Source organism: Filicampus tigris, chromosome 14, assembly GCF_054856515.1.
Source record: "Filicampus tigris isolate MCC_2025a chromosome 14, RoL_Ftig_1.0, whole genome shotgun sequence".
Taxonomy (NCBI): Eukaryota; Metazoa; Chordata; class Actinopteri; order Syngnathiformes; family Syngnathidae; genus Filicampus; species Filicampus tigris.
This window is the reverse complement of record NC_141230.1, coordinates 1,676,369-1,690,140: the sequence shown is the minus strand read 5'-3', so window position 1 is coordinate 1,690,140 and position 13,772 is coordinate 1,676,369. Positions and strand designations below refer to the sequence as shown.

At 40.4% G+C, this 13,772-nt stretch overlaps 1 protein-coding gene across 2 annotated transcripts in view; it reads left to right on the top strand.

Moving 5' to 3' along the window:
* crfb1 (cytokine receptor family member b1) overlaps nt 1-13,772 on the top strand; it is a 53,567-nt gene that overhangs the window by 36,299 nt on the left and 3,496 nt on the right. For both annotated transcript variants that reach the window (XM_086051351.1, XM_086051350.1), the window contains exon 7: nt 8,440-8,567. In XM_086051351.1, coding sequence (XP_085907477.1) covers nt 8,440-8,567 — 128 coding nt within the window. The remainder of the gene's footprint in view (nt 1-8,439; nt 8,568-13,772) is intronic.

The following is a 13,772-nucleotide window of genomic DNA, read 5'->3' as shown; positions in this document are numbered from 1 at the left end:
GTTCAATTAAAAGTATTAACAAATTCAAATATTAAATTATGGGACGTGTTAAAGAGTAGAGTGAGAGACTTTTTCAAATATAAATGTAAAGAATTAAATAAGGTGAAGAACAAAGAATATGCCTCTTTAATACAGAGATATGTGGAATTGGGAAATAAAAAAGATAGGTTACCTTCTGAAGACGAGGCTTTAATAGATATGAAATCACAAATAGAACAATACAACGATTAATTATTATTCAATATCTATAAACAAGCCAATTCTGATAATAAAGGCAATAAATTACATTTAATAAATATATATAAAAAACAACGGCAAGGAATGTATATTGATACGATAAGAAATAAAGCTGGAAATTTAGTCAAGAGAGAAAGTAAAAAAAAGAACGTCAATTAGAGAACTGTGTGCCCTTTCATGAGAATCCCATGTGACGTGCAAGCAATGAAGATCTTGCTTACTTAATAAGGGCAAAAGCCCAGGTCTGGATGGACTCCCCACTGAGTTTTATCAATTGTATTGCGAAGATGTTTTAGAATTATTTAGAAACATGTTAAACGAGGGTTTGCAGAAGGGGTGTATGGGAGAAACATTTTATCAAAGAGTCATGAATTTACTATATAAAAAAGGCGATGACACGGATATAGATAATTATAGACACTTGACCATTATGAATACCGACTATAAGATCCTCGCAAAGATCGTAATGAACAGAATGAATGATATTTTGGTAAAAATAATAGAAAAGGAACAAACTTGCACCATTAAGGGGCATGCCATGTGGGATAACCTATGTACACTGAGAGAAATCATGATTAAGCCAGTGTCTGAAAAATGATTTTATATAATAGGTTTAGATCAGAAGAAAGCTTTTGACTATGTATCAAGAAAGTACCTATGGGCCCTCATGGAACATTGTGGCTTTCCTGGAACTTTTATTAAAATGGTCAAGTGCCTATATGCTAAATCTAAAGTGAAAATAAATGTAAATGTTTTTTAAGTGAGTTTTTTAACGTTGAGAGAGGAGTCAAGCAGGGATGCCCTTTGAGTGCCGCACTATATATACTAGCGATAAGCCCACTGATTAAAAATATTAACATGGATGACCGTTTATCAGGTGCAGTGGTAGGACATTCTCATAAAGTGCTTGGCACTGCGTATGCCGATGATATAACAGTCATCATAAGGAATCAAAGGGAACTGAATATCGTTACTATTTTAGAAGTTATGAACATGCATCGGGAGCAAAGTTAAACCATTCCAAGTGCAGGTCCGCTGATAGTGTAGTGGTACACACGCCTGAGTTGTGTGCGGGCAGCGTGGGATCGATTCCTGCTCAGTGACAGTGTCTATGTGTGCCCTGCAACTGGCTGGCGACCAGTTCGGGGTGTAGTCTGCCTTTGCCCATTGACGGCTGGGATAGGCTCCCGCGACCCTCTTTAGGATAAGCGGTTTGGAAGATGATGATGACATGTTTTCGGAGATTTTACCGCAAAACATGAACACCTAAAACTTGACTGGAATGGTTTAACGAGTAAAATTATTTTTAAAAGAATAAATGATGCAAAATATGGAGGCACTGTCGGTTTTAAACATTTGAATGTGAAACAGAGCCTGGAGGTGGCTCAAGCATTGATAAAGGGAAAACCCATGATCACAGAAAAGATGAGAGATACAATGTGGCTTTTCGCCATAGGAAGGCTCTCTACGAGAGCCATGGTTTCATGGAGCTGCTAAGTAAAAACAACAAAGTGCCCTGTCATGAACTGTATGGAAAAAGAGACACAAGAACATCTATTGATTGAATGTTGTAGAGCTCGCTAGGTGTGGGCAGCTATGGAGGATATAGGTATAAAATATATAATTTTTTATGGTATTTTGTATGTATTCAACCCTGTATCCCCAGTCGAGCTAATGTCCCTGCCTAAGATGGCCGCCGCACTGGGGAGACCTCGGTGTGAGTATCCCCAGTCTATTTAATGTCCCTGTCCAAGATGATGCCGCACTGGGGAGACCAAGGGGCAATAACACTGGTCAACTGGAAATGAATGGTGAATTTTTGTGCTATTTTTTTAATTAGTTTTGAAAAGCTGAACCAATGTGAGTTGAATGACCTAAATGAAGTTGAATGAACTCTATGAAAAGTTTTGGACTGAGCGGGAAACAAACCAGCGCTGCCCACTCATAACTCGGCGTGTGTACTCACTACATCATCAGGGACTTAACTGGAAGGATGTAAATGTGAAATGTTGAATGTGCAAGTAAGACTGAATGGCTAATGTGTTTTAAGATTTAATAATTTGAATAATAATTTAATTATTGTGAAGTATGAATTGCAGGTGTGTTGAAAAGCTGAACCAATGTGAGTTTAACGAGCTGAATCTTGTGATTTTGAAATCTGAATGGTTTAAATGTGAAGTGTTGAATGTGCAATTGGAATGAATGGTGAATTTTTTAATAGTTTTATTAAGGTTGAATAATTAGAATTTTTGGGAAGTAGGACTTGTGGGTGATGTTGAATGTGAGTTGAATGAAATATTGTGGAATGGGCAGAGATCGAACATATCGAAAAGTAAATGCGAAAAGTTAAATCTGCCAATGGAAACGAATAGGGGAATAGTTAAACTTTTGTGGGGGTTTTTAAGTGTGAATGAGTTGAATGTGTGGAAAGTAGGAATTTTGGGGGTGTTGAAAAGCTCAATGTGAGTTGAATGAGTTGAATGACTTTAATTTGTGGAAATTGGGAAGGTGTAAATGTGAAAAGTTGAATGTTCCAATGGAAATGAATGGTGAATAATTGAATTTTTGTGGGTTTTTAAAGTGTGAATGAGTTGGATGTGTGGGAAGTAGGAATTTTGGGGGTGTTGAAAAGCTGAATGTGAGCTGAATTAGTTGAACGACTTGAATTTGTCGAAATTGGAATGGTGTAAATGTGAAAAGTTGAATGTTCCAATGAAAATGAATGGTGAGTAGTTGAATTTTTGTGGTTTTTTTAAGTGTGAATGAGTTGAATCTGTGGAAAGTAGGTATTTTGGGGGTGTTGAAAAGCTGAATGTGAGCTGAATGAGTTGAATAACTTGAATTTGTGGAAATTGGAATGGTGTAAATGTGAAAACCTGATTTTGCCAAGGCGGCACGGTGGTCGACTGGTTAACACGTCCGCCTCACAGTTCAGAGGTCGTGGGTTCGATCCCGGCTCCGGCCTCCCTTTGTGGAGTTTGCATGTTCTCCCCGTGCCTGCGTGGGTTTTCTCCGGGCACTCCGGTTTCCTCCCACATTCCAAAAACATGCATGGTAAGTTGATTGGATACTCTAAATTGCCCCTAGGTGTGATTGTGAGTGCGGATGTTTGTCTCTGTGTGCCCTGCGATTGGCTGGCAACCAGTTCAGGGTGTCCCCCGCCTACTGCCCAAAGACAGCTGGGATAGGCTCCAGCACGCCCCGCGACCCTTGTGAGGAGAAGCGGTACAGATAATGGATGGATGGATTTTGCCAATGGAAATGAATGGTGAATAGTTGAATTTGTGTGGGTTTTTTAAGGGTGAATGAGTTGAATGTGTGGGAAATAAGAATTTTGGATATGTTGAAAAGCTTGACTAAAATGAGTTGAATGAGATGAATGTTGTGAATTTCAAATTGGAATGATCTAAATGTGAATTGCTGAATGTGGCAATGGGAATGAATGGTGGAATTTTTTTGTTTTTTTTACTGGTGAATAAGTTGAATTTTGTGGAAATAGGAATTGTGGGTGTGTTGAATAGCTTTACCTATGTGAGTTGAATGAGTTGAATCTGAATGGTGGAAATGGGAAATGTTGAATATGCCATTGGAAATGAATGGGATTTTTGGGGTGAAAAACGGGGAATTTAAGGGAAACCGTACATTTTCTCAGCGAAAAAAAAAGGAATCCATGCTGTCAGGAATTTTTGGAATATATTGAAGCTGGAATGGCGAGAATCGGTTGAAAAATGTGGAAGTAAAAGAATGCCAAAAAAGCGCGAGGAATAAAATAAAAATAATAATAATAATAAAGTTGAATGGTGTAGAATAACGTGTGAAAGCGAAGGACTTCACACAACTAGAGAATGCAATTTCTGGAGAAATTGCGTGTGAAGGCGAAGGAAGCTGAAAAGGAACTGCGGAATGCATTGGAATAAAGTTGAATAAAGTTTAATGACACTGAAAAAAGTGGAATGAAGTAGAAATTGCAGGTTGCAAATTTAATGGTGTTTTTAAGGTTGAATAATTTCTATTTTTGGGAAGTAGGAATTGCAGGTGTGTTGAAAAGCTTAACCAATGTGAGTTGAATGAGCTGAATGTTGAGATTTTGAAATCTGAATGGTTTTAAATATGAAGTGTTGAATGTGACATTGGGAATGAGTGGTGAATGTTTTAATGTTTTTTTTTTAAGGTTGAATAATTTGAATTTTTGGGAAGACGGAAGTCAGGGAAAAAATTTTTAACAAGGATGGAATGGCCAGGATTGAACCAACAACCTCCTGTTTGGGAAAGGACAACTTTACCACTGAGCTATGTAGACGCCAATGTTGGAATGTAAGTCTAATGAGCTGAACGGTGTGAACGTGCCTTTGGGAATGGTGATTAATTAGGGCCACCTGGGGATGAGTATTCAAGTGTGGTGAGTTGTTATTTAATTAAGTTAGATAGATTTGAATGACACTGAATGAAGTTGAGTAAAGTGGAATAAAATCGATCGATGCTGAATAAAGTTGAATGATACTGAATAAAGATGAAAAAAGTGGAATGAAAAAAAATTGAAACAAGAATGGAATGGGCAGGGGTCGAACCCACCACCTCCTGGTTGGGAAACCACCACTCTAACACAGAGCTATCAGCCTCTGATATTGGAATGTGAGTTCAATGAGTTGAAGGCTATAAATGTGCCATTGGGATTATTTTTTTTTTAATGCGTTTAAAGGGTTGAATAATTTGAATTTTGGGGAAGTAGGAAGCTGAATGTTGTGAATTTGAAATTGGAATGGTTTAAATGGCAACTGTTGAATGTGCCATTGGGAATGAATGGTCAATTTTTTTATGTTTTTTTAAGGTTGAATAATTTGAATTTTTTAGAAGTAGGAATTGTGTGTGATGTGTAATGTGAGTTGAATGAGCTGAATGAAGTTGAATGGCCTCCTTGAGCGGGAATCAAACCAACTCAGCAGATGAGGAAGTGCTGAACGTCCCATTGGAAATGAATGGGTTTTTTTGGGGTGAAAAATTGTGAATTTTTGGGGAACCGTAAATGTTAGGGGCAAAAAAAAAGGAAATTCCGATGGCATGAATTTTTCGAATAATTTGAAATTCGATCGGGGTGAATCGGATGAAGTATGTGGAAGTAGTACAACTTTGAATTTTCCATTGGAAATGAATGGGGTTTTGGGGAGTGAAAATGGGGGAATTTTGGGGAACCATAAAAGTTAGGGGGGAAAACAAACGGACCCCCGGAAGCCGTGAATTTTTGGAATCCATTAAAGTTGGAATGCCTTCGCCTTCACACAATAAAGTTGAATGGTTTAGAATAACATGTGTGAGGGCGAAGGCCTTCACACAATAAAGTTGAATAGGGTAGAATAACATATGCACATAACAATTAATATATAAACAACGTAGTCAACTCCAGATATTTATGGAGGACAGAGGCCGGGCCGGGCTGTGAATAGCGGGTGACTTCAATGACGACCGTAGGTTTAATGAGATGTCTCACGAGGGGCTTCAGGCTTTAATGGGTTAAACCAAGAAAGTGCTGAGCCTGAGATATCAACACACGCTTCAAGGCGTTCTAATAGTATGTTATCGACTGCGTCAAAAGCAGCGCTAAGATCGAGTAAGAGTAGTGTTGACGAGGTGCTAGGAGATAGCTAGGAGAAGATCATTAGTCACTTTAGCAAGAGCTGTCTCATTAGAGTAGTCGGCTTTAAATCCTGACTGAAGAGTTTGTAATCGATTATTAGTGGCCATGGTGTCATTAAGCTGTTGCGCTACAACTTTTTCAAGAATTTTCACAAAAAAAGGGGAGATTTGAAACGGGCCTATAATTACTGAGGTTTTCCGGATCGAGGTTTGGCCGCTGAAGCAAAGGTTGAATATCAGCGGTCTTAAAAGCTGCTGGTGCCACACAGGAAACAATATATTAAAAATTAAACTACATAATAATGGCTTTAAAAAATAAACAATCTTGAATATTTTATAGTAGATAAAAAATTACAGTTATTAATAAAATAACAGACATCAACAAATGAATTTAATAACTATTTCATTCAAGTTGTAGTAAACTAGCAGGAAGGAAATCCCTGATCCAGTAACTAAATATGAAATACATAAATGTATTAAAAATAATTCCCATACTATGTTCCTCAGTGCTATAAATGATATAGAAATATTAAATGTTATAAAAACAATTAAAAAATAAAAAGACCACTGACTGTTTTAACCTTGATTTGATATTGATAAAAAGTATTACAGAATACATGTGCAAGTGCAACTATTCACATACATCTGTAACCTGTCTTTCAAAACTGGTATTTTCCAATCCAAAATGAAAACAGCAAAAGTTATTCCAATATATAAAAGTGGAGATAAACATCTATTCACAAACTACAGACCAATATCACTGCTGCCACAGTTTTCAAAAATTCTAGAAAAACTTTTTTCACGCAGACTTAACAACTTCATCAAAAACCACAACAGTCAATACGGTTTCAGAGAAAAAAGATCCACCTCCATGGCTGTAATGGAACTTGTGGAAGAAATTGCTTCTAGTATAGGTAAAAACCAATCTACTGTTGGGATTTTCATAGACTTAAAAAAGCTTTTGACACTATGGATCATAATATAGTAAAGGGACGGTGGGGCCATGTGGGGCCATGTTTTCACTAACAAGTTCATTTTATATTTTTTTTGATCAGGAAAAGGAAGAGTTGCCATTTTCTATTTTATCCATTCATTTTGGAGAAATTAGGAAATAAGTAACTCCATGAATAACACCTCTCGTTAATTAGGCCAATGGCCGCGCCACCTACCGTTCTATCCTTGTTCAGCCGGAGTCACGCGAGGAACCGATTCCAAACTCTCCATTGGAAATCATTGTACTTTCATTGCTTATAACGTCCAAAAACGGCGATCAATTGGCACCAAAATTTATGCGGACATCCCTAATAATGCCCACTTCAACATAGCAAAAGGATTAACCTCTCCGTGGCTGTTTTATATGAGAATGAGGAAATGTGGAAATGAGCAGAGCTACATAGCTTTATGCTGGGATGAGTGCACACTGCTTCTTCACGGTTAGAATGGTCGAGGCATTAAACACCAGTCAGGATAGTTAGAGACTGAGGTGGGAATGAGTAGACGTGCACATTTATTTAGATGAGGAATGGCCCCAATTTTTTGACCTACAACACGCTGTCCAATTTGGAAGGTAACAGCCGAAATGGCACGTTCCAATGCGGGCGCACTCGGCTGTGCAGTCAGCCTCGCTGGAACTTTTTGTGTGCTGAACATTGCCGCTTGTTCGATGAGGGCTTACCTCACTCTCACGCCGCTTCACTCAGGCAGAAGGTGTCGGCTGCAAGCAGTGTCGGACACCGCACGCGGCTGCTTGGAAGGCAACCCCGCGACATGAAGACGCAGGCTCATGTTCACCTCCACACCCTGGGCGGACAGTCAGGAGCTAATGTTGTTGTGCTAGCGCCTTCTGTTTTAACGTTCTGAAGTTAGTTGTTGCTATTAGCCGTCCGTTATCCTACCTTACTGGGGAGGGAAGGGGGTGGGGGTATAAAGGTCCAATCTGCCTGCCCTGCTGCTCGCTGCAAGCCGCCATCGCCCTCCTGGGAGTTGACACGAGTTTAGCGTAGCTAAATGTCCGGAATATAACCAGTCGAGGTTCGTGTGCGCATTCATGCTGTTGTCCGCTTCAGTTTGTGAAAGTGGAGGAGCAATCGCCACGGTATTTTTGATTTTGTGGAGCTTAAATCACGACAGAGTCTTTTGGGGGGGCACTTTAGTACTGATGTCACTTTTACATGCAAACCTATGATATAAGTGCCAATGTTAAGCTCAACCTAGCGTCCCTTTAACTCCCACATACCACCTAATTCATAACCTAGTGCATAGCACCCTCACCTGTTGAACTCCCCCAACTGCAGTCACACTGTTCATGGCAATTGTATTGTACTGTATTGTAATTCCGGTTAGACCGCCCCTACAGGTGGAAGAAAAATCCACAGAATAGCCGCACCGAACTAAGCCACATGGTTCAGAACCTAGGAAAAAAGTCTTATAGTCCAGAAAATACGGTAATCATTAAAAATGTTGCCCACTTTTCTTCTGTCAGACACCTTAGCTAATGGACTGACATTCCAGAGGCAGTTGAAGTAACAAACATTTCACAGTGTGTGTGTACATGTGTCTGTATTTCCACAGTACCTGTTCTTGGCACAACTGTTGGTCTTCTGATTTGTTGCATTGGAGCCTTGATGACATTAGTATATTGTCTGTACTACACTGGATTCCTTTGTAAACTTCAAGCAACTCTCCCAAGAGCATTAATCGTAAGTATAAAAAGTGTGTTATACAATGTATTTTGTGCCAATGAATAAAAATAAAACAAAACTGTTGCATTGTATTAGGAATTGAAACTGTTCACAACTGTAAAGTATAATATCATGTCCATATTTTTATATTTTTTTTAATTTTCATGTCAATAGCGTTTCCTCGTTACAGATATCCCATTAATGTGAACGTTTTTAAATTGACAAAATTGGACATACGTGTTTTGTCATATGACAATATAATACTAAGGGAAGAAAGAAGTATGAGAAGAAAGAAAACTATTTGTGTCTTGTGTAACACACACACAAACAGGCCTTCACATAAGTGCACACATACAACTTTGTCAATTGGAATGGAATGTGGCTTTGAGGTAGGGGTGGGCGATATGACGACATTAGATCCTTAAGCGATCAACGTGTTCACAATCTCATAAATTCTATGAGATAAAATATGAGATTTAGAATAAAATTTCATTCTAAAAAATTCTATGGCGGCGCAAAGCCGCTGACGCGTATAACCAGAGCTGGGCAGTCCGTCCCTGGGCCATAGCGGTCGGACCCTCCGGCCCGGCCGGATGCCCATTTTTGGGGGGAGGGGTGACGAATTTAAAAAAATGGCTGGACTAAGCATGGCCGGAAGTGGATTTTAGTCCGGCCCACTAATCGGGCCTCATGCGTGTGACGTGCTCGCGAGGCAGCCAAATTTCATCTCGGCCTACTCGGTGAAAGGCTTATTTTTAGGCTTCTTTCAAAACAAATTGTGTCCGGGAGGAAAATCAAGCTGCGCGCAGCACTCAAGTATGACACTGGCACATCATGCACTTCCCTACTTCCGGAAATACGCCGGAGCAAGCCTGCTGTGTAGTGGTTTGCTGGCATGCTTTTATTTTGAAGGCAGAGAAGTGTGAAGGAGGAGAGTGTGGAAAATAGGTAACTTGTTGCTTGAAGACTTGTCTGTTGGACCCAAATAATTATACAATACGACGAAACCAACCCCATGGCTCGCAATGGAAGTAAGTACACGCAGCTGGGTTGTTGTGTCTTTCACAACTTAATAACTTGGAGAAGTCTTGGAGTTCAGCTTCTTTTTATTGCGTACACGGCATTCATTTACAGACGAGTTGAATCACTGATAACACTTCAAATTATATCACTCCGCGCACGTCGCGGTGCACAGAGGAAATCACAGGGTGAATAACTACGCCTGGAAAAGTAGGTCCATACACTACATGGGTAAGTATGTGAGTAAGTGGCGCGTTTGAAGCGTGTCCGCAGCGGGTTTGAATAGTAAGTTAGCCAGCTAATTGTCTTTAAATAAACCTCTTCCGTTAGCATCTCTCCCGCGGGGGCATCGTGCATGTTTTTTTTTCTCCGGGTACTCCGGTTTCCTCCCAGATTCCAAAAACATGCAAGGTAGGCTGATTGGACACTCTAAATTGCCCCTAGGTCTGATTGTGAGTGTGACTTTTTGTTTGTCTCTGTGTGCCCCACGATTGGCTGGCAACCAGTTCAGGGTGTCCCCTGCCTACTGCCCGAAGTCAGCTGGGATAGGCTCCAGCAGGCCCGCGACCCTTGTGGGGATAAGTGGTTTGAATAATCGATGGATGGATGTTTTTTCAACCTTTTGGCTTGAGAAAGGCTGTTGTGAGGACTTATTAACAATGGAAACTGCTTTACATTAAATGTTGGAAGGTGTTCTTTTTTCATATTAGTCTCCTTATTTGAAGAAAAAAACTCTTTGTTTACAGTGATTTTTTTTTTCTTCAACAGAGATTGTCTTAAATTATATTTTTAAGGTCTTAAAAATCATTAAATTTTTAAATGGTGCAAGAACCCTGTTATTACCTTGTTGAAGACATGATTCCCATTAAAACAGTGGAAAACGAGAGGTTTGAAAGACTCTTCAAAGTACTAGACCCGCATTACGAGCTGTGTTCATTCACATTCACTGCACATTTTGATAAAAAACTATTCAAATTAAAACCTGTTCAGAAAGCTTAGCTGGCTTAAAATGTCATTTTTTTCTTTGAGTTTTATATACATTTTAACATGAGGAAAATGGTCAGAAATGTGCAAATTAGTCTTAAAAAAACAATGTAAAAAAAAATCGTGATAAAATCGTGATCGTGATTTTATTTTTAAAAAATCGTGATATGATATTTTGGCCAGATCGCCCACTCCTACTTTGAGGGATACCTGACAGGGGTAGGAGTAACCAAGGATGTCTGCAGCCAGATGACCTAGTCCTTGAAGTGATAAACCATAGATGGAGAAGATCAGAACCAATATTTTGGATTAGATTTATCTGTTAGGACAACACTATATATGTGAGGGTTGCATCTTTGACAGCGCCCTTTTCTCAGTTCGCCTTCAACAAGTGTAAGTGTTTGCGTGGTATGGAAAGAAGTCCAGATTTGACCTTGTCTCATTCCTGTATTTCAGATATTGAAAGAAATAGACGCGCAAATTCGATCAACTTGTGTGAATCTTTATTTACATTGGATGCCTTCTTGAAAGGTTAAACAAACACGCATTGGAAAATAGTTGTTTTTTGTGAACTAATAATTAAGTTTACATCCCAAGTGAGTGACCTGCTGAAATTTCCAACACACAGGACAACAACGATATGCATAACTAGAGGCTGTCAGGAAGAATACAACAATCTTTCCCATAGTAATATATAAGGGTGTCTCGATCCGATATTGATATCGGATATTTGTCCAGTTGCAGCCCAAAAAACAATATTGGATTATATCAGTCTACATCCAAAATCTCCGGTATTAGCACCCATATACAAGCAGTCATTTCCGGCTTCCGCTCCTGGTCTTATATCCAACAGCATCTGGATCTAGCATGCACAGCCTGTGATGTGATCAAAACAACTACGCGTGTGAAGGAGCTAACGAAGAGGATGTTGATTGTGTGGGAGTCCTTCCAAAACCACTTTTATTAGAAATATTGAAGCTTTGGGAAAACATTTTCACGAGCGCACGGGCTGCTGGCATTCACTTGAATGAGAGCCGTAGCTGTAGAGGTCCCTCGTCGGTCACCCGGCACTACGGTTGTGGCCCCACCTCTGGGATGGTGGATTCAGATGGCCGCCGGAGAGTGAGCCTTTTCCTTTTTTTTACTGTGTTCTAAACAAAAACGGGGCTATGGAGCTGTGCTAATTAGCTCAGCTAAAAGCTAGCTAGGCAAGCCCCCACTGTCGAGCCTCTGTACCTCTCCAACGCCGGTTCCAAAACACACAAAACGGGTGATCTGGAACTACAACTAGCAGCACCTCCCCGCGACCCTGTATAGGATAAGCGGTTTTGAAGATGACATGACATGACCCGCTAAACGCTCAGATTCCCGACGCTTCAATGCAACTGTACTTGAGGCTAACCGTGGGTCAAAGTGATGTTTCATCGTGAGATTAATGTCTAATAATGTGCAGAATACCAGAGCTGGGCACTCCACCTACTGTATGTGACGGACCGGTCCGTCTATCGGCCTATGACGGACGCCCATTTTGTAGGCAATCAACGATAAATGGGAAACTTAAAATAAATAGTCGGACTCAGCATAGTTGGAAGCCCATTTTTTCCGTCTATGTAATCGTCTACTTTCGCGGTGAGGCGAGGTTTCTGTAACAATAGTATTGTTAGATTAAGTTGTGGAGTGGAGGACATATTTGAGTGAAGGAACAGGCGAGAGGAAGTGATGTTTTCCCTATGTTACAATACTGAAGGCCAGACCAAATGCGTCTTCTTTAAATGCGACGAAGCACAGGGTACATAAAGGTCCAAAAAGGTCCTGGAAGGTGCTAAAAGGAGACGCTTACACGCCGCAGTGAGTCAGTCTTTCGTTTTAAATATCGCACAGCCGAGAGGGGTGCACAAGTGGTAGTTTGTTGACGTTAGTAGTCAGAAACGTTAACGGAAGCCCGTTTAAAATCAATCAATCAATTGGCCTACAGACGATTACTATGTATGTATTATAGTATATATTATTCCTACTGATGTCCTATCGGACGATATCGGTACCGGACGGTACTGTAGGACGCAATATCGATATCGTATCGGAAGTGCAAAAAGTTATATCGGGACACCCCTAGTACCATAAGCATATTATATGTTATATTTTCTTTCCCTTGTACGACGCCGCAGGGAAACCACACTTTTATCTCAAATCACCTTTCTCCATTGAAGTGAATGGAAATGCCCTTTATCGGTTCCAGCCTCCCAGAAAAAAAAGTATGGAAGATTTTGTAAATAGCACTATAAAAAATTGTACTAAAAAAATCATGAAAAAGGGGGATCAGAGAGTCTGTTACAACTACTGGGGCCTTCCCTTCAGCCTTCCTGGTAAGGTCTATCCAAGGGTTCTTGAGAGGAGGAATACAGGAAATCAAATCTCAGATTCAGGAGGGGTGGAGTGGTTTTTGTCCTGGCCGTCGAACAGTGGACTAGCTCTCCACACTCGGCAGGTTCCTCAGGGTGCACGGGAATTCGACCAACCTGTCTTTTTTTGTGGACTTGGAGAAGGCGTTTGATTGTGTCCCTCGGGTAGTTTTGTGAAGGGTGCTTTGGAAGTATGTGGTACCGAACCCCCTGATACGGTCTGTTTGGTCCCTGTATGATCGTTGTCAGAATTTGATCCGTATTGCCGTCAGTAAGTCAGATTTGTTTCCAGTGAGGGTTGGACTTCTTTTCATAACCTGCATGGACGGGGTCTGGTTTCAAATCAAATTTTCACTGGAACGGTTCACAACTGAGTATGAAGCAATTGGTATGAAAATCAGCACCTTTAAATCTGAGACCATAGTCTCAGATTAGTTCTTAGTTCTCAGTCGGAAAAAGGTGGAGTGCCCTCTCCGGGTCTGTATCAGTCTGATGTGCTGATGAAGGAGCTGAGCTGAATTTTTGTTTTACTCCTTTACTGGTCAACGTTCCTACCCTCATCTTTGGCCATGTGCTGTGGGTGATGACCGAAAGAAGCGGCCAAAATGAGTTTCCTCCACAGGGTGTCCGGGCTGTCTTTTTGAAAGATAAAACAAACACGCATTGAGTAAGTAGTGGGTTTAGAAATGCTAATTGGGCTTATGCCCAAGAGACCTGCTAAACATTCCAACAGCGGTAACACTGGTTTGTGTCCAAGATCCGTGCAGTGGTCATGCTTCAGCTTGGACTGACTTGAAACAATTTGAAGAGTACATTTTGG